The following is a 21,035-nucleotide window of genomic DNA, read 5'->3' on the forward strand; positions in this document are numbered from 1 at the left end:
ATAAGGCAGCTTTCCCTCTCCAAACTAACATCATTAGCCATCAGAAGTAGGGTAGTGGTGGGTCTTGGAAAACTTGGTTGAGATCCATCTGCAGCTGATGATGCATTCAAGACAACTTGGTAAAAATTACCTCCGAGTTGTCAAACTCAGAAATTACTGGTCCCAATATAAAAAATAGCTGCTGCAAATATTTTAATGTTCAACAAACGGCGACAATGTACCAAACTGGAATATAGGATTTCCGAGTTTTCATGAAGGCATCATGTAAATGTGTTTTTCTCCTTGAAGTCAGTGTTGTTGGAAAGATGGAGAATAAATTTAAGAAGCCAGGAGAATGTGTCCTAACTACAAAGGACTTAAAAATAGTAAAAAAACAAAACAAAACAAAAAAACAATACTAGTAATATTAAATGTTGGGATGTAAATTTTGCAATTTAGACTTAGAATATGATCTACAGTTGTTCTTGTATAAACTGAAACTGAATTTAAATGGTTAAATTGCTAACTTCTTCTGGCTACGCGGTTCATTTCTTCAGAGTATCTTTTTTTTATTTTTATAAAAGCTGCATGTGTGTCTCCAACTGACAAATATATTCTTATCTACAGAAAGGGGAGGGAGGCAGGACAGTCAATACTTCAACAAAGAACGAACTCCTGGGAACCAAGAATGCGAAAAAACGACAATGTGTGGACGCTGCTGCGAGGAAGGAGAGGGAAAAGGAGGAAAACAAACAAAAATATGAATAATGCACTTTGAAGATTTAGAGACTTTTGTCATTTAAAATCTCATCTGAACTTCAGGGCCTCGCAGAGGGACGATGGTGTGTGTTGGTAAACAGCTGCTGTAAATCCTCTCCTCATTCACACCCTTTGCACATTTGATGGATTAACACATGGAGTGATTTCCTTCATTTCCAGGTGTTAATTTCAAAATGTGTTTTCATCATAACCCTATCAGTATCTCAGATTATCTCCGTGCCCCATTCTCATCTTTCTGCTTTCCTCTGAATCACAATCCACCTGTCGGATCGAGGCGGATTAGCATTTAAAAAACGCATCGACTGCCTCTGCGTGCAGTGAAGGAGGTGACGGACGGCCACAGTTTTATGAAGTGTGAGCTGCTGTCAGTGTTAAAAGCTTCGCTGTTAAGAGAGGTTCCCAGCAGGCGGCGTGCAGCAGGGAGGAGAGAAGTAAAACAAGTCAAGAGCACTACCTGTATGAGGAAAATAAGAACGAATCAGAAGCTGCAGGACGTCCGTACACGATGATGTGTTTAACTGTGGATCAACGTTCACTTTGCAAATGTCACAAAATGCTACAGTGGCACGATGTCGCTGGAAGAAAGAAAATAATCCCTCATAGGAATATCTAAAACAAGACAATGCACATACCTGCAACTCATAGAAATAAAATAAACCCTTCCCAAACTCATGGCTCCACACAGGAGAGTCATCTATTCCGGCCTACACCTAAAGGTTAAAGGAAACTCAGATAACAACGTTCCCATTTTAGTCAAAGGCGATGAATGAGAATGACAAAGCCTCTTTAAACAGACTTTTCATGAACACATTTTATTTGATACCTTCTGGTGTGACCAGGCCTTTTGTCCTTTATTGTTGAGGAAACAGGAGAAAATACGCAGGTTGACCGATGATGTTGTTGTGTTGCCTGGCGACAGTTTGACGAAATGTAAAGGTTACTCACAATGACGGCTCGACTGAGAGGTGAAGCAAACGTGTGTTCTTGGATGAGTTGCACTCACACCTCACTTGTCAGTTCGTTAGGTACACCAGTGAAGTGCCTAATATTGTGTAGGTCTCCCTTGTGATTCTAAAACAGTTGTGACTCATAAGAGAATGGACATGGGCCTTCTGAGGGTGTCCTGTGGTGGGGCTTATGGGTTTAGGGTGTCTCTGTGGATCATCCCACAGATACTTGACCAGTTGGGGATCTAGTGGATTTGGAGGCCAGCTGAACACCTTGTAATGTTCTTCATGTTATTTTTTTGAGTTGTCTGTGTCAGGCTGCTGCCATCAAGAAGTGTCATTGCTATGTGGTGGTCTTGGTGGATGGTACATGTCTAATACCTCTCTCACATCGAAAATACCGGGTTGACACAAGATTTTCAGACCTGCCTTTGGTGTCCTTTTACATCGCCGTAAGTCCCGGGTCTGACTTCCCGCTGTGAGAGCTGCATGTCAGTTTTTTCCTCCCTCTCATACGTCATTGCGTCGACAATATCATCATTATACATTTAAGCACGCCGAATCTCCTCTTCTCCATGGATGCAGAGAAGCTCACGGATCTCACGGTCTTGCCACATCGCTGCCATGATCAATGAAAAAGTGTGGGATATTGCTATACTAGCTGTATATAAACACACGATTTCCTGAACATAATGCACTTATGCACTTCCATTAATGGTTGTGTGACAACACATTTGATTTGTTTGACTGAAAAAATGGACAAAAATCTCTGCCCTTCAGAGATCGGTCTCTTATAGGAGTAGACAAAAACTTTTTTTTTCCTCTTTCTTTTTGAGCTGCTCGCAGCCCTGGAGCTTCTACAATGATACAGTCTGACAAAATCAGAATGTGACAGACACATGCATCAATGTCATCGTGTAAATTAGCGGGTCGACATGGCATTTCTGTTCACATCGAAGCCGAGCCGATAAAATCCTTACATCGAGTGACTTGGCAATCGACCTGGGTCGAAAACCCTTTCATCCAAACTCCTGGGTCGACATGATGATGTCGCTGTCGTTCGATGTGAAAGGGGCTTAAGTAACATCCACATGAATGAATGCCTGGTCCAAAAGTTTCTCAGCAGAACACTCAACTTTCACAAGAAGGTTGATGGCATTTACTTCTCCTGTCATTGATCATAATATTATCCCTGATTGGTGTAAGTATGCACTTGTTTTCACTGGTGTACCTACTAACTGGATTGTGTAGCATACAGTATCCCAATGAAAGTAAAGGAGGTGATCTGTTTAAAGCTAGAAAACCCCATTCTGAACAGGGACTACTAACAACATCTGTTCCAAAAGTTTCACCTCCATTCACACCTCGAGTTTAGAGTTTTTGGAGCTTTATTGGGTCGTTTAAGTCCCAGTGACTGTGAAAAAGGAGCAAAAACAAAAAAAAAAGAGACACCAGCAAAAGACGTACCTAAGACGAACCAAAGAAGCTACTTGGATGAAATGTTTTCAAGAAAACTCATAAGTAGCCTTTGTTTTACCTTCGTTTTTTTGAGGGGGATTTGGGTACACCATGATCTGTACGACTGAGAACCTTCACCGATGTATGCCGGCTGCATGCGCTCTGATAATGTTCAAGGGTCCAAACTCACACAGATTTCCCTTTAAACAGTTTCAAGGCTCCACACTGTCACAATGTTATTCCCCCAAGGCTGCCCACATAATAAAAAGCCATTACACATGAACAAACACCAGCTCTTACAGAAGCACTCTTCCTGAGGGCCCCGGTTAAGTGTCAAACATTTGCACTTCCAATTAAGCAAACATCCATTCGGGGCCCTTGTAGAAAAGTGCCGTCAGCCAAATCATTCCCAGCGCCCTGGCTCACTGCAACTTTTCAATAAGACAGAGTGACATTAGATAGAGATTGTTGCAGCCTCAAACATTTACATTTTTTAATATTTACAGTTGTCGGGACGAGGATGTCAACACCTTCTACGTCCAGAATTGTTGTCCGTTTGAATCCGTATATACACAAAACACAGTCAAAGACAAAACTGTGTGCGCTGACTTTTTTTTTTTTGCATCCTATATTGCATCGAGCCACCGTGTTCATCAAAGTGTGTGACGGGCTCGGAGTGAGTGTCATGAGGCGTGACCAGATACGTCTGTCTGCGCTCTCGTCTCAAAAAAACAAAACAAAACAAAAAAAAAAACAAACAAAAAACATAATTTCACTGAGTATGAGTCCCATCGGTTACATGAAAAACTCTTTCGGGTTTTCACTGGAGACGTTCTGGGAGTCGGCCTGGTCGTTAAAAGGAAAATCCTGGCTGTCCTCCTGCTTGACTCCCTTCACATCCTGGTTTCGATACGTCTCTTTTCTTCGGTAGAGGAATCTGGCTGTTATCACCAGACCGGTCACAACCACAAAGATCACAACAGCTATGACACCTGCAAAGTGGAGGACGTTTACACATTCAAACACAGATGTAATGTACGCAAACTTACAAAAAATATCATGAAGTTGAATCAACATATGTACAAAAGACATCAGGGTAGCATTTATTGTTTGTAATGAACTTCATTGGCGATTTAGATGTCAAGCCTAGCATTGTAGTTGACATGCACCTCCCCAGCCACCAACGCATACTGCAAGAGCTGTGATTGGTCCACTCGGTAGTGAAGTGTTTCTGCTTCAGTATTTACAGATCAATAAAGATGGAAAAGGTTTGGCAAAGGTTCCAGTCGCCATTGTTGAAAGTGAAGCAGGAAGTTGAAACAAAAACGAGCATGACTAGCAAAAAATACACAGCGCCAACTAGTGTTTGGGAGGTATTATTACAGAGCGAGCCCGAAGTATAAATGTCTAACACTGCCGCAGGCTATGTACGAAAGTTATGGAGTCTTTGTACTGCAGTACTTTAAAAGAACCTTGAGAAAGTAGCATCAGATCATTTTGCTTTTTTTTAAATATCCCTGTTAAATGTACTTGGAAGGGATATTTCATGTTTGTATAGTCTCATCAACATCTCAGTTAATAAAAATGTAATTAAACATAAGAGTTTTTTTTTTTAATCAAAAGCCATGTTGACTCTTAGACTCTTGTATAATTGTGTAGTGTGGTAGCTAACACAATAAATAAATACATTTTATTTCCTTTTTTCCTTTTGGCAAAGCTAATCAGCTAACTGTGCTAAGTCAAGCTAAGCACATTCTTTAATTTTCCTTTATAAAAGTTGACACAAGTAAATAAGACTCTTTTTCATTAGCAAACTGCTAAATGGCTAAACACCGTAACTAAAACGTTGGCTGGTTGGTTTCTATTCCTCCTTCCATAGAGGGAAGCCAAAGCTAAAGTTTGCACTGGTTAATTATTCTACAAAACTCTGACCTCATAAGAAACTTTGTACTGATGCTTAGGATTGCAGTAAAAGAGCTAATGTGATGTATAATTGGGTGCGACAATGGACTGAAGAAGAATCCATATTGTGATTCACTTATAAATCTATGACAGCCTCGCAGCGTGTCTTCTGTCCATCTCTGGTGGCTGAGTCAGTCCAACTTCAAAAAGCAGCGAACAGAGTTTAATTTCTCAGCTGGACTCCTCTGGTCGACACATTTCTTTATCCAGAGAAAGTTTCATTTAATTGGAATTCTAAAATATGACCAAAATCAATTTTGCATTTTATTACTTTGGTTTAAAAACTTCTGGGCATTTGAAGATAACCGTGTGAAACTTTCTCCAAAAGAAAGTCTTTCCAGCAGATCTCTAATTAGTCTGGACGTCCTTTTGTGCACGAGTCCCAAAGATTTAATAGACAGTTTAAAGTCTATCTACAAACTTTATAGGAACAGTTTCAAAGTATCTTCATTTAAAATCTGATGACAAAAGTGCATTAAACTTTTTGATGGAACTCAACAAAATATCTCATCAATGCAGAATATTTTAAGGCAGAAGCAGAGCAATAAAACAGAGGGACGGAGTACCTCCGATAAGAGCCGAGTCGGTCCTGATGGCATTGACTAAAGGTTGACCTGAACCCGCTGAGCCGGACTGGTCTACAGCAGAGAAAGAGATGAGAAGGGATACAGGGGGAAAAAAGAGGGAAGCACACACGAGTGAAAATAGAAAACGAGCCGAGGAAAACAGGATTAAAAGGAAAAGAAATGAGCAAATAAACAGGTAGGAAGGATGTTTAGAAAATAGCACCATCACCATTTAGAGCACTATAGAGGACTCTATTAAACCAGAGGAGAACAAGGCCGGAAGGAAAAACTACCCCCGCCAGTCCGAATTAATTATCTCATCACCACCACGCTGTCATTCATCCCATCAACAGGGTCCACATAATCAATGAGTAAACTAATAGAAGGTATGGATTGACGTCACTGCCGCCCAGGGCCACGCCCCCTGAGTGGCAGAAACATATAACTCATATGTAGGGTCCTATATAGGGGTTGGGATTGTTGGGATTGAGCTGCCTCTATAGTGCAACCCTACATAGGGAGTAGGGGTTTAGGGAGTTTAGGATTTTAAAGGGTTAAGTTTGGCCTTGGGCCTGTGTATAACACTGGGAAAAATAGGAATAATGTCACTTCTGCTATCTCACCATATAAGGAGTTGTTTTCCGCTTTGCTGCAGCTTGCTCACAGACTAGGATACATCTCACCCCAATATTTCACACGCTGGAAACTAGAAGACTAGTTTCGGCTACACATGGAAACTCACTGACACATGAGAGGCAGCGTTCCTCCCCTCTAAGGGTGGAGCCTAGCAAGAGAAGATCACTGTGTGAGCGTTATTTGTGGCTTTTGGTCGTCTCCTACCCTTAAGGTGGATAGACTGATAAGTCTCAGCGCTGAATCAATACCTATTTTCTGTGTACCAAATAAGTAACCTAAACGTGAGAAATTGTCGTGTGATTTGTGCATAGATGGACTATCCTTTCCAAAAAGTATAAAGATCCTGGGCTGAAGGAGAGGACAATATTCTCTTTTCACCTTTTTTAAATTAATTTTACAATTCAGCCGCTATTAAAGCATATGATTCAAAAATGCTGCTAATCCACATGTGGAATCAGTGGACTTCGCTTAAAGTGACGTCTCCTGAATACCCTCTATACAGCTCCTGTTCAAATAAAAATGAGCTGCAGCCTACTCGTACATGTTGACTGTTTAAAAGGGTCAGAAATTACTGGTCAAGGAGAGGACAAAAACTTTAGTCTACAAATATTAATGCATGAGCTACGGTGATGTATCAGGGGAGCAAGGCAATTATTTTGACCACGAGAAAAATTGAACTTTTCTTTCCTTATTATTATTATTACTACTTTTTTATGTGTAGAACAACTTTATAGCCACGGCCTGGAGCAGTAATTGACCCACCTCCCCCTCTGTACATCATACTGCCACCAAGCTGCAAAGCACACAGCGCAGACTATATGACAGCTTGATTGCCCCCAGAAGAACCATGTATAGCGCTGTAATGATAAATCCTGGCTGCAGGATTTCTGTGTGCTTAATGGTTTACAACCTGTTCTGCTAGTAAATACAGTTGTAGACAAGTAATTTGCAACAACAAATCGGTTCTGAGGGGAAACATGATGCCATTTACTTTATTTAGTATTTAGTGTGTAATGTGGATTTTGTTAATATTCTCAAAAATGTTGATATTAAACTGTAAAATATTCACTATATTAAATATTCAATATTTAATTTATTTTCTAACAAATGACAAATACCACGTGCAGGAACTTTTACGGGAACGATTGGGTATTTTATGTGCCCACCATCCACCCCACGCTCCTTCCTGCAGCATCTGAACTTGTACACACGAGCAAGGAAACAAAAAGTTTTTCTGATTTAAATCTATTTTCATCAATTGACATTATTCATAAAATCCTAAGATGAACTTTTTAAATACACGCCATTTCTTGCAACCTCTCGTTAGAATTGTCTTGCAACAAGATTAGTCCAACGTGTGATGGAAGCTGCAAAACATGACAGAAGATACAAGGTCTGTTGTTGTTTGTTGTGTCCCGTCTGTAACTTTTTATGCTGCTGCTATTTTGGCCATGTCTCCCCTGAAAATGAGATCATTGGTCTCAATGTCTCAGTGAGACTAACCTGGTAAAATAAAGGTTAAATAAAAAACGTAAAGTGAATAAAAACTGAAAGCTGATTTAAATATAGCAATATCCAGTGCCTGTGTGGTTACAGTGTCCTCTTAATGTTATGTTAAAAGTAGAAGTCAGTAGACAAAACAGATTTTTTAGACTGGCTTTAGGTTAAACATTGGAACATAAGACCCTGAAAATGTCTATTTTTTATTTTTAGTTTAGTTAGTTAGTTTTTTGTTGGCCATAGAAACAAAAAACATTAACACTTTGAAAGAACATTGGTTATATAACCATGTACTGTGGTGGGAAGACATAAAAGTACTGAAAATTAAACCTGAATAAAGAATATACCATATAATGAGAGAAAGTTTGCACCGTTATCTCACCCTGACTCATGAGACGGTGGATAAATAAATAATTCCGCACATTAGAAGAATTAAACAGCTGAAAGTCTCCTTCAAACCTTTAAACCTTTAAACCTGACACCCGACCTCTTACCTGACAGGTGGTGCGTGTTCTCGGCTGCGTAGGGATTGGCTGAAGCTGCCGAGCCACAGTTGGACTGGACTAAAGGTCCGGTGATGACGACGGGGCTGGAGTCCCGGTGGAGCAGAGCTGCTTTCAGAGGACTGATGGTGTTGAACTGAACCACTGAGAGGCAGCCGGTAAAACCCAGAGACGCCAACATGGCCACGTCTGAATCCAAGTCATCGGACTCTGGAAATAAAACAGAACTCTTTGTTGTTGGTTTTGTCTCGTGCAGCCAAATAAAACTTGGTTTGTAATTCTTCAACGGATGTCGACAGTGGAGCTTTAAAAAATGTTGAGCAGCAGTGACTTTGAAATCACTGCAAAACGAGAGAAAAAGAGAGAAGACGTCTGGGTGGACGGTTGGTCGGAGGATGAAAGAGACAGATGTGTTGCGCTGGTTCCTGAAAGATATGAATATATAAATACGTTCTGGAGCAATCGCAACACTTCTGGTGCTGAGCCGACACAGAAGCACACAAATCTAGCATAAAAACCTTCACTGTGTTTGTGAGCTAAAAGAGGAAGGACTTCTTTGTTGCTAAAGCTGAGTCCTAAGTATGGAGCCCTTCACGGTTTGTAAACAATGTGATGTTTTTTGAGGGGCGGGGCTTAACTGGAGGCACAATTTCACAATTTAGTCTAACTCATAACTGATGATGTATTAGATATTAATCTTATCTGATGTGAAGTGTGGGTGTTGTTGATGATTGTCTCACTCCAAACCTTTCTTTTAATCACCAAAGTCAAACCAAAGTGGCTGGTATGTGATAAGACTTAGATTTTTTTAGTTTTGACCCCAAAAACACAGCATGACGACATTTTCATGGTTGAAAGTGATAGTGTTCCCTGTTTTGCCTCGTGACAAAGGCCATGAAGGGGTCTATAGTTTCACCACTTCAGTGAACTGTCTGCACACAGGTCGCTGGTCGTTTTAGTCTCAAAAGGTCGACTTTTTTCTCAACATTACAACTTTTTTTGGTTCAAGTGCATGAAGAAAACAAATCTACCATCTCTCTTTTTTTTTTCTCTAATGTGTGGCCCTAATATTGGTGCGTAGGTGTCACTGACACTGACAGAGTTGTAGCTTTTGTCGCTTGTAGTGTGAACGCACCATTAGGACGGAAGCAGCTACTTGGATGAAATGTTTACAAGAAACCCGACAAGTCCAGATGCCTTTTGATCCAGCTTCGATTTTGTGGATGACCGGAGAATCAACCATTTATCTTTGAACTACCAGCACGAAGAAATGTAATATTTATGGTTTGGTTTTTGGAGCTTAGATTAGCTCAAACTTTTAACCTCTAGTTTTCAGACTGGCCAGCAGCAGCAGGTTTGACCCAATAACCTAACGGACACACATCGACAGGTTCTTTGATCGCGCTTCACTTCACCCTGTTATCAGCGGCGGCTCATTGATTCTAATTAGTCAAAGCACAAAGCCTCACGCTCAATACAGCAGAAAACGTGACAATTGTGGAGCTTTACAGGCTGAATCCGTCGCTCCACTGGACAGATGTGCCCGCTCCAAATCTATCTGTCCGCTTTATTGATTTAAATCCTTCGTCGTTCACAGCGGCGTAAACAGCAGCTGTGAGAGTCGACTGTAAGCAGCTGCGTCAGTGTCGGTGTTCAGATGACGGAGAGGTGACCGCCGTTTCACCGGGACACATCTGCATGTTGATGAGAGCAGCAGGAAACACGACTGCAGCTGATACACTCTTCACTCTCAGCCTCCCTGTGTTTTCCTCAGGAGTTCATTAGTTAGGCTGATGGATGACCGGCCACGAGGGGAGCGACGGAAAATTCTCCTTCCTGCTGCTTCTCTGATCATAATCTGACTCCTTCTCGTGTGGTTTGACGGAGGAGAAGACTGATCACATGATCACAAGCCAGGGTTAAAAAACAATCAGATGGTGACAACAGAATGGAGCTTTACGTCACCACAGAGAGAAGATCTAAAGCCCCGTTCACATATAAAGTGATCTCTTCTCGGTCATTTGCCTCTGGACGTTCCTAGATAACCTTCTCGTATATTTCCTTTCTAAATGAAACAACCAGAACTCCTCTTCTTCTTGTTGTTAACTCCATCATGACTCCCTGTGTTCACCTGCCATCAGCAGTGAACTTGGTGGGAACCAAAGTCATTGGTGGTTGTTTGTTGCGTCTATCACATCACCTCAAAGTTCAGATTAGTTCATGTTCATGCTCACGTTGCATCGCACCACCTTTCTAATGATGTGTGTCCTGTGGCATCTGGTGACAGGACGCTGTTAGAGGGGGGGCTATGGGTTGAGGGGAGGCTGCCTCTGTAGATCAGAATTTGGAGCCCAAGTCAACACTTTGTGCTGTTTATCAAGTTTTTTTTTAATTGTTCCTAAACTGTTTTTGTGTCTGTGTCAGGTTGCATCCTACTGGGGATGGCTGTGTGTCGCTATGGGGTGGGGGGTGTCTGGTCTGGTCTGGTCTGGTCTAGGTGGGTGCTACATGTCTAAGTAACATCTACATGAATGAATATCAGATCCAAAAGTTTCCAAAAGATGGTTTAAATCTCATTTAACTATCCCGTCAGTGGTCATAATGTTGTGGCTGATCAGTGTCGGTGCCTTCCCAGGGGAAAAAAAAAAACTCTTTGAATTTGATCCAGATGTCGAATCATTTCTACATCTATTAAAATGAGAGATGTGATCATGACCCTCGGGCTCCTGAGCCTGAACTCTGAGAAGCATCAATAAAAACACGAGGGTGGAGGAACCTTCTCCAGATAATCTGCATAATCAGTGGGAACAGATGGAGCCACGTGTATTTCTCTCCTCTTTGCTTCGCTCAGGGTCGAACGAGGCCGAACGGCTCAGAGCTGTTATTCAAATGAGACGCTGTTTAACTACAAGAGCTTCACCTCCTCCTTTCACCTCCTCCTCACTCACCCTGAGCTCCACCCAGAACCAGAGACTTGACGGCGTTGAACTCCCCATCAGACGTCAGGTTGAAGTCTTCTCTGACATTCTGGTCAATCTGAAAGAACATACATTTATTATGGAAGGATTGTGTTTTTGTTTTGTTTAATTGGTGACTTTGGCCTCTTGTAGACATTTGTCAATGAGTCAAAGGTCAGTTTATTGAGGTTAATTGATGTCGGCCAAGTCAGGCACCATCCTGTTGTATAATATTTAAAATAAAATGCAATTTCCATTTTGTCACAAATTCAAATAAATAATTGAATAAAACAAAACAAGACCCGTCATGAGTCCAGAAAATACACATCAGGAGAGAGTTTTTATTTTTTATTTTTTAATTAACCACAAGTAAAGAGTAAAAATGTATTTCTATTCAATACTGAATCAGGAATCTCAAAACTTCAAAACATAACTGATCTTGCCTCCTGATTTCCTGTCATTCTTCACTATCACTTTCATTAAAGACTAAAAAACCCAATATATATATATATATATATATAAATATATATAAAAAGAAGTATCCTCTGAAGTTAGTGGATTTATAATATTTATTATCATGATTTTTATAGTTATCATTAGAATGGCAAAATTTATTGGGATAATTATTATTATTTTTATTTTAAGCCCATATCACCCGTCCCTACCTACCGCCGTGAACCGAGAGTCAAAGATAAAACGTGTTGGCATGGAGACGAGAGTCCCGGTTTACATGTACTGACCCATATCACACTGTGAAGGAATCACAGCTGTGGGGCCACAGATCGGTGGCCGACGGGTCTGTGTATGTTTTGGTCATTTGATTTTCTGCTCAGAAAAACATATGAAAAAACAAAAGGTGAGCGGTTATTTGATTTTAATTTTTAAAATCAAAAAATTTCAAGGTATTTTTCTTTGTCAGGGTCGAGAAACAACATCCAATTTTCATTTTCTGCATCTAAAAATAAAATAATTGGACGACATAAACAAAAAAAATCACCCATTTTTTTTCATATTGTGCAACAGGAAGTTGTCGTTTTCAAAGTAAGAGCACGTATGAGGACGGTGGTATTATATTGTACCTGTTGTTTTTAGCTAGTTCAGACTGAAGTGTCTTTGGAAGTTTTACTCTAACGTGATTTTTGACGTGGCACAACAAGGCTTTTCATCTGCAGAAATCTCTGCAGCGTATCAGAGTAATGTTCGCTAGTAGCTACTTATTTCCTGATTATATGTAGTTATTTTTAGTTTTTCAGTCACGTCCTCTTCCCTGAGACTCCTTTACTGATTCGAAAAACAACGTACTGATCCATGTCCATCAGCTTCTGTTACACAGCGCCGGCCTCACACGTGCTCTTACTTTGAAAGCGACAACTCTACGGTCGCACAATATAAAAAAAAACAGGCACTTTTTTTTGTTTCTGTCTTTTAGCGATTTTATTTATTTGTTTTTAGAAGCAGAAATGAAAAAAATGACCGTTTTTGTTTATAAAGAACAATGCCTTGAATTTAAATTTAAAATTTAATATTTTAAAATGAAAATCAAATCACTGCTTATTTTCTGTTTTTTAATATCCAATGACCAAAACATACAGGGACCCTGAGGCCTAAGCATCATCCAATTAGGATCAGCCCAAACATTAGAATTAAGGTTCTGAGGGCAAAAACCTCTCAAATCTGGTGTAAATGCGTCTTAAGTAGACATGGAGACACCTGAACCAGCCGCCTCGTGCCTCCTGTATCGCACACAGCTGAAGACACAAAAATTCAGTGCGTTGGGAACCGATAAGACGAGGGGCGCCTCATATTTCACTGGAGCCTCTGAGCGCAGTGAATCAGGAGGCGGCGCCCATGCAGGACGAGGTCACCTTGTTATTTATCTCACGCTGTTGATAATTTTACAGACTCTGCTCGCTCCTGCTTAGATAAAACATACCTCATACATCATCTGAGGCCGTTGTTAACAAGATAGGAGATCCAGATACGATTAAGACTCTTCATATTTCATCTGTGGCTGTTTTAATGCGTGGTTTGTCCCTGCTGCCCTGCCGTAGCTGCAGTGGCTGCACTGAGACTAAAGCGCTGACTGGGGCTTTATCCCCAATAGAAATATCACAATCCTACACTCCGGTACACACAGGGACTGGTTGTGTTATAGTATTCGTCCTTGAGAGACGGGCCTCATTGGAAAACATGGGGGATGAAGTTCATGTTAAGCACCTTCACACCTTGTCTACACTGGCTGGACACACAGCAGCTGTGGTTTTACAAAATGAGAACATGTAATGCATGAATTAGCAAGTAAAAAAACAAAAAAACGAAAGAACACAGACGTGGTTCAGGTCGCCTGCTGTAGGCAGATATACACTCAGTCAGACATATGTTGAAAAGATTTGTTTATCAGAAATGATGATAATTTTGCAGAACCTTCAGCCTGAGACGCTCAGAGACAGAACCACGGCAACGGTGGCAAAGTAATAATAATAATTTAAAGAAAAACAGGGAAGAAACCTTGAACTGAAAACAGAAAAAGAGGGAGGAGGAAAGAGCTGCAGGAGCAAGAAGATAAATCACACATCTGGATAAAGCATGTGTGTTTTATATATAGACATATAAAGACATAGTAGGTGACAGGTGGAGGATGAGAAGCGTAACCAGTGACTTAAAAACACGTCCTGAGCAGATAATCGACCAGAAAACTCTTCATACAATCCATCATTTACTGTAAAAAAAAAATGTAAATAATTCATGTTTGTGTGATGTCTTGATTCATTGTTGACCACGAGGCATTAAACCCGGTTTTACCTGCAGGGACACGGAGTCCGCCAGCCTCCTGACGGTAACGCCGTGCAGCTGCCCGTCGGCCAAGCTGCTCACGCCGCTACGCAACACCTCCACATCTCTGCTGCTGTCCAGCTTGTATCTCACCTCCAGCTTATCTTCACACAAAACACACACACACACACACACACACAATCATCAAACCGGGGTGTTACATTTAGATCTCGCTAAGACGGATCAAACGTTCAGAAGGAAGGATTTCAGCTGTTACATCCCAGGATCTTGGGGCAGAATATAATCCTTCAAATATAAATCTGAACATCTCAAAGTGGCTCAATTAATTAAGATTTATATATTACAGAGGATAAAATATTCTGCTACTCTAAGTGTATTAAGTGCATCTGTGAATCACGTAAGAAATATTACATAATATTACAATTACAGTTGTTTTTTTTTCCGCCAGAGGTGAAGACAAAAATGTGAGGGAATTATTGAAGACTTCCAGCTACTTCTCGGTTAATAGATGCGCCGTTTATAAGACGCCTTACGGAGAGAGACGTTGTGGGCTGAGGAGGTGTAACTGCAGCCGAGGGTAAAATGAAAATAGACGTCTTAGTGCAAGCAACAGAAAGCTCTCAGGGGGTTTAATGGGGCGCCACGTTTTTAAGAGCGTTTACCTGACGACGCGTTTACGGTCAGCACGCCGGCTTAATGCCCCGCTGTCCATCAGCTTCCTCTGAGTCATTAACACCAGAAACAAATCCATTTAGGGCTCATCTTCGGAGCAAAGTGACAATTTTTACTCGGCTCCTGGATGTTGGAAAATGTAATTCTCCGGGTTCAAAATTGTCTCGGCTTTTTAAAAGCTCACGAGTCACAACACGGCGCTGGAGTTTGGGAAAACACATCAGAGAGTTTTTAGCGGTTTTATTCAGCAGAGCAGTGACCATTAGCGGCAACATTTTCATTCCCGCAGCGACGCTCGCCTCGGTCATTAGACAGAGCAAAACAAAATAGCTGAGGTGAACCGGAAAGAGGAGGGAGGTCTGACAGATTCTGAGGAGAGGAGGCTGACAACGGGAGAAGACGTTAGGAATGGAGAGGGGAGAAGAGAAAAACAAAAAATGTAATTATAGAAGATGACAATGAGACTGCTAGAGAGAAGAAAAGCATGAGAAAAAGGAGTAATTAAAGTTCGGGAAGGACAAAAACACGATGTGAGTAATGTTGTTTAGAAGGTGAGAAAAGGAGGAGAAACTTGAGAGCATCTAAAAAGGAATCACCGTGCTTGTTGATGAGCAGGGCCAGGTACTCTCTGTAGTAGGAGCTGACGTAGAGCAGCAGAGCCGGACTCTGGTTGGTCCTGAAGCTCAGGGAGACGTTCTCTCCTCGCAGCGTCATGTCGGAGTAGATGGAGGACGGCAGGGCACTGCTGTTCCTGCTCAGCTCGTACGGCTCCTTGAAGGTGTAGCTGACGGACGTTCCCGACTTGAAGATGGCCGACACCTCTGGAAGAAGGGGAGGAGTTCTTTCTTTTAAAGAATATAAACAGTTTGATGCTCATGTGTGCAGACTTTTAGCCGTTATGGTGGAAAAAAGTTAGTGTTGCACATGTGCAGATCAATTGGAGCTCTACACTCTCAGTACGTTTACATGCGTTTACATGAAAAAACAAATTACTACCTTAATCCAACTTTAACCGGACAACTTAAGTACATGTAAACACGTCACTCCGGCAAAGATCGGAGTTCTCTTTTTGATTAAAACAGCCAGATAATGCGATTGGAAATGGATTTTCCCTGACATGTAGACTTTTTATGTACTTTTTTTTTTTCCAGAACAATGCTTGAACATGCTTAACAACTATGTTGACAGCCAGGCTGAATTTATTTCTGTTGTTGTGGACCATCTGTTTGTGCACAGAGGTATATTTTTAATATATATTAAAACTTTTAATCAGGGTTGCTGTTGATTAATTTCGATTACGGTAATCGCAAATAAATATCATTCATTCAACAGACTCCAGAAAGAAGGAAATATATCTGCACTTAATATATTTATTGTTTTAACAAAACAACTCGAAACAACTTTTTATATATTTTTTTTAACATCATTTGTCCACATTAAAGTGTCCCTATGTCCCTCATATTTACAGCCAGCATTGCCAGCTTGTCTTTCTCTTGGTTTGTCTCAAGCTAGACACCGCGTTAGCCCATGTGCTAGCAGAATCCCTGACTAACGTATGCTTGGCTTTAATGTGGTATTTATACTACTGGTCAAAAGTATTAGAACACTCTGATATTTCTTTCTTTATTTTATTGAAACGATGCAGTTTAATGTCTCATTTCACTCTGAAATTATAGCATAGACCAAAAAAACATATAACCATATAACTTTGGACTTCGATTTAACATGTGAACACACTCTTTCTAAAATGGAAATTAAATATTTTTCAGAGATTTCTTCCCAACTTTGTTGCAGAAGTTCCCAGAAATGTGTGTCAGTTGTGTGTAGGGAGCTTTGCTTTCACTCTTCTGTCCAGTTCATCACAAACCAGCTCCATCGGGTTAAAGTCTAGAGACTGAGCCATGGTCCACTCCATGTTGTTTCTATCCTGAGGTAGTTCTGGTTTAGCTTGGACTAAAGTTGTGGCTCATTATCTTGCTGTAGGATGAAGCTCTGACCAACTATACCAGAAGATACCGATGCTGTTCTAATACATTTGACGGATAGTGTATTATACTGTCACTGAGTGATAAGATCATTGTTTTTGCGTGGCCCTGGATGAGCTACAAACCGTCCTCCCGTATCTGTACCTGTTTGGCAGAAGACCCCGGTGTACGCCGACTGGCTGCAGTCGCACTGGAAGCCGTTCTCTTTCTCCACACAGCGGCCCTGGTTCTGGCAGAGCGACCCGTAGCTGCTGCAGTGACCCGGGCAGCCGGGCCGAACCCCGGGTGTGATCCTCGCCCTCTCCTCCAGGTCCAGGGTGACGCCGTTGAGCTGCAGGGAGCGAATGCAGCCTCTGAAGCCCTTTTGTCTGGACGCTGTGCCTCCTAAGAACAGAAAAACACCATAAAATGTCACACACTCTGCTAATAAACTAAAGCCAGAGTGTGAAGACCAAACTGAAGTGAGCATGGATTGAGTTTTCAGCTAAATTAGAGCTTGAACATTCAGATTTTAAACAATTTGTCTCAGCCTTTTATGTATTTCTGTTTTTGCAGGCCTGTATCATCTACATCAGATCCACATGTCGCCTCTTCTCCCCAAGAAGCTCCAAACTGTCAACGCTGCTCTCATGAAACGACACGACGATGAAACGGCAACGAGGCGACAAGCTGTAGGTGGAAGGACAAGACTTTCATCTTCTTCCATCCGCCTGTCTCCACAAATTCTGCATAAGCTCACTTCAGTGTTCTCGAGCTATTAAAGTTTAAACTCTCTAGTGTACACTCACTGTGAGATGCTCGCCGATTGTTCTCATTGTTCAAACACGACACCTCCTCTGTTTCTGCGGAGATCACACACGGAACCTCTCATTGTTGGCCTAGACACCGACTCAGCAGCTCTTTGCTCTTCGAGTCTGAAGCTGACAACTTCCTATTGTTCAGCAGCAGGTTTTCACACCAATAAATCACCGAGCGCTGTTATACTCGCTCTCTCCAGGCATCCTGTCTCGGCTCGGATACGACTCGTATGAAATATCGAACCGGCAAAGCAACACAGGATAACAAACTGGCCTCGATACTTCCTCCGGCACAAGTTCAAGAGTCCCTCATCATTTCTACCAAAAAATCTTGGCTCAACATTTAAAATTCTCTGTGAAGATTCTCAGTCAACCAGGTGATGGTAAATCCAAAAACAAAAGTAAAACAACACACAACTACTACATCCAAGTAGCTTTCAGTTTAAAATAAGTAGTGGGGAGCTACTTGTTCACCTCCCTAACCCCAGTAAGAAATACAGCAATGTACAATGAAGCCAATTAACTCGAGTTATTGTCCCAATTGATTCATCCTCTGCCTTTTATTCTGATGTGACAAAGGCCGATCTGCTAAATTCCAACTAAAATTGGTTGAGAATTCATCAAAAAGTTGAGCCACAGAGTGAGAGTGATTTTCTTTTCTTTTTTTAATCACAAATCAGGACCAAAATGCAAGGCATGCACAGGAACAGAGGAGGAAATAAAAAATTGAAAAGTCAATTTTATGTGAACTAAATGTGCTGCAGAATCAAAGGAACTAAGGCAGAACAGGTAAGACTATATGTGCACAGTTGGAACTAGACACAAGCGAAACTAATGAATGAAGGTGTAGACTATGGGTGTTTATGAATCATGCTGTTCGTATGTTCTTGAACAGTCACTGTCTAAGTACAGTTTCAAGACAAAGAACGTATCAGACCAAGTGCTCTTGCTTTATTGAGGAGGTATGTACCGTATTTGTGTTCTTAGTATTGATAAATGCAGCGACATGCCGTGCTTTTTTCACCTAGGCCTTGAATGTCCTCCATCTTTATACAAACAACCGCCCCCCCACCCAATGGGACCCTGCGCCCCCCTGGAAGTCACTTTTTCTATAGAACACATCTAATAAATAATGATGTTTCTGCTTCATTACTACTTCATTTCATTTTCTTCATTGTCATGTATCTCCACTTTACTTTCTGTTTTAGGATGGACGGAGCTCCGCACCGATGTACACCCAAACAAATGACACAAACCTAAAGCCAGAATCATAAGCCGGGTTTATATGGAGCCAAATATTCCGATAACAATCAATTTAGAAGCCCAAACTGAATGAAAATGCTCTATATAAACACTTCTATCGGAATAAACAGGCCCAAACCACACAGGGGTAAAATATTCCTTTTCCCAAACCGATTGATAGTCATGTAAACTGTGAATCTGAATGAAGTCAGTCTTGACATACATGGGCAGTGACGTTCAAGTGAGAGCTTGTTTTAAATAACAACTCTAGAACTAGACATTATCACATAGACGGCAGAAAAACAATATATAAATACAAAACTGTTTAAAGAGGTCCATTAAAATTTAATTGAAGCTCAGACAGACTGAAGCGTGGAACAAATTCAGAACCGCTGGAAAACCTTGAAGACTGGCTACTATAAGGCTAACACAATAAAAAAAGTGGATATGAGCCTGAATCAAACTGTTTAACTTTACGAATAAAAGTGTAAAAAACAATACTAACTACTGCTTATTAGACGAGAGATCTCCATCTTTAATCAGTCATGTGATGTTTTCATTAGAGATGAATGTAAACATCAAATCACAATTGATCACCTCACATGTAAACAGTCGACCTGAAACCTTCGGAATGAGGAAAAAAGTCTCCATGTAAACCTGGCTACTACTGAACATATATGTCTATGTCTATGGCCAGAATGACAGAATAAAACCAGATTAAATAAAACCAGACTACTGCAGCCAATGTGGTGTCATAAACCCAGGGGAAACACCGCCTTTTAATATGACTGTTATGACACCGCTATAGAAACCATCAACATCATATGAATCAACAAAACAGGACGTTGCATCACAGCCAGGTGTCTCATACAGTGAGATGAATGCCATTACTAATGCAAGACCAATTCAAAACACAGACAACAGGCCTCCTCTCCCTCAGTGCAGCCACCACAGTCACATACATCAAATGCAGCAGAAGTGTCAATGTCGACCCAATAATTTAGAGTTCTCCCCTGAGCCTGTGAGCTGGATGTACTGCTCCTAGTTAGTGGACTGGAAGTGGCTGACAAATCCTTTTCTGTAACTTCTGAGTCGCCCGACCTTTCTTAACGATGTCCAGCTTTTCTTGAAAAGTCCGTCTTGAAAATGGCCTTTACAGTAAATTCTCAACCAAATCCATTTCTTCTCCTCATTCAGCCATGGAAGGTGTGGAGGAATTATTTAATAGGTGTTCATGGAAAATTTTAACCAAGTCTTGTTATTCAGATAAGTTTTAGGCCTTGCAGGTATCCACAACTGGATAAATGCACAAGAGTCTGACACAAAATTGAAGGAAGTGAAACTGACTCAAATGCAAATAAGTGGTGGATTATAACAAATGAAACAGAAAAAGTACAAAATACAATATGACAGAATGAAAAAGGGTTTATAACTAAAAAAACGATGGGATGTCTCTCACCAAATTGCAGCCACAGTTCTCAGCTATTCCTTTATGCTTTACTTTATTTTCAATCAATGGACCAGATATCTTCCAACATGGTCCTACATATTTCATAGTGTATACGAGCAGAGACGTTCGATGCACCTCCAAACCTTAGAAGTGTTTCATAATATCTTAAAAACTCCAGAAGGTCAGCCCCCTTAAGTACCATTAGAAAGGTGTTAATGTAAGCATGTACCATAACTGTTAAATAGGGGATTATGGCAGGGGCCGAGGACATATCCCTGAGGAACACCCCTCTGATCAAAGCAACAAAGCAGCAGCAGCAGCAGCAGGACAAGGTTATTAGAGAACAAACCCTCCTACCAGGGAAGGATACGTCCTTCTGTATGACTTCAGCTCCAACAAGGATTACAGTTTGCTCCACATCAAATGGAAGCGCTGCTTAAAGAAAACACTTAGAGCCAGCATAATGAGGGACTTGTGAAGTGGGGATCAAAGCAAACATCAAAGTATCCAAATGCAGGTAAACTCCACCTCTGACCGAAGCAGCGCAGCCATCAATAGGACGTCGAAGAGAGTTTCAACCTCATATCCGTCAAAAAGTGCATCATCGCTAACAAGACAATTTCGATCCCTCCAGGTGAGAGTTACTGCACATATGAGACCACGTGACAGCGATTAGAAACAAATCAGTGGAATAAAGATCAAAGAGCTCCACGAGGAGATGCAGATGGAAACCTCAAAAGCTCAAAACGTGAAGAATTCAAGACGCAGACGTGAGACTGAGCTAGCCTCATCTGTGAACAAACATGAA

At 41.1% G+C, this 21,035-nt stretch overlaps 1 protein-coding gene across 2 annotated transcripts in view; it reads right to left on the reverse strand.

Annotated features, from left to right (window-relative positions):
* Positions 1-3,080: 3,080 nt before the first annotated feature.
* LOC125011413 (contactin-associated protein-like 4) overlaps positions 3,081-21,035 on the reverse strand; it is a 117,148-nt gene continuing 99,193 nt past the window's right edge. Inside the window, exons 18-24 of one of the 2 annotated variants that reach the window (XM_047590624.1) lie at positions 16,883-17,122; positions 15,350-15,574; positions 14,091-14,224; positions 11,280-11,367; positions 8,323-8,541; positions 5,693-5,764; positions 3,081-4,156 (exon numbers count right to left, since the gene is read on the reverse strand). In XM_047590624.1, the coding sequence (XP_047446580.1) occupies positions 3,960-4,156; positions 5,693-5,764; positions 8,323-8,541; positions 11,280-11,367; positions 14,091-14,224; positions 15,350-15,574; positions 16,883-17,122 (1,175 nt within the window). In that variant the 3' untranslated portion in view covers positions 3,081-3,959. The remainder of the gene's footprint in view (positions 4,157-5,692; positions 5,765-8,322; positions 8,542-11,279; positions 11,368-14,090; positions 14,225-15,349; positions 15,575-16,882; positions 17,123-21,035) is intronic. The other variant, XM_047590625.1, reaches the window with a different exon arrangement.

The sequence above is a fragment of the Mugil cephalus genome, chromosome 7, assembly GCF_022458985.1.
Source record: "Mugil cephalus isolate CIBA_MC_2020 chromosome 7, CIBA_Mcephalus_1.1, whole genome shotgun sequence".
NCBI classification, from domain to species: Eukaryota; Metazoa; Chordata; class Actinopteri; order Mugiliformes; family Mugilidae; genus Mugil; species Mugil cephalus.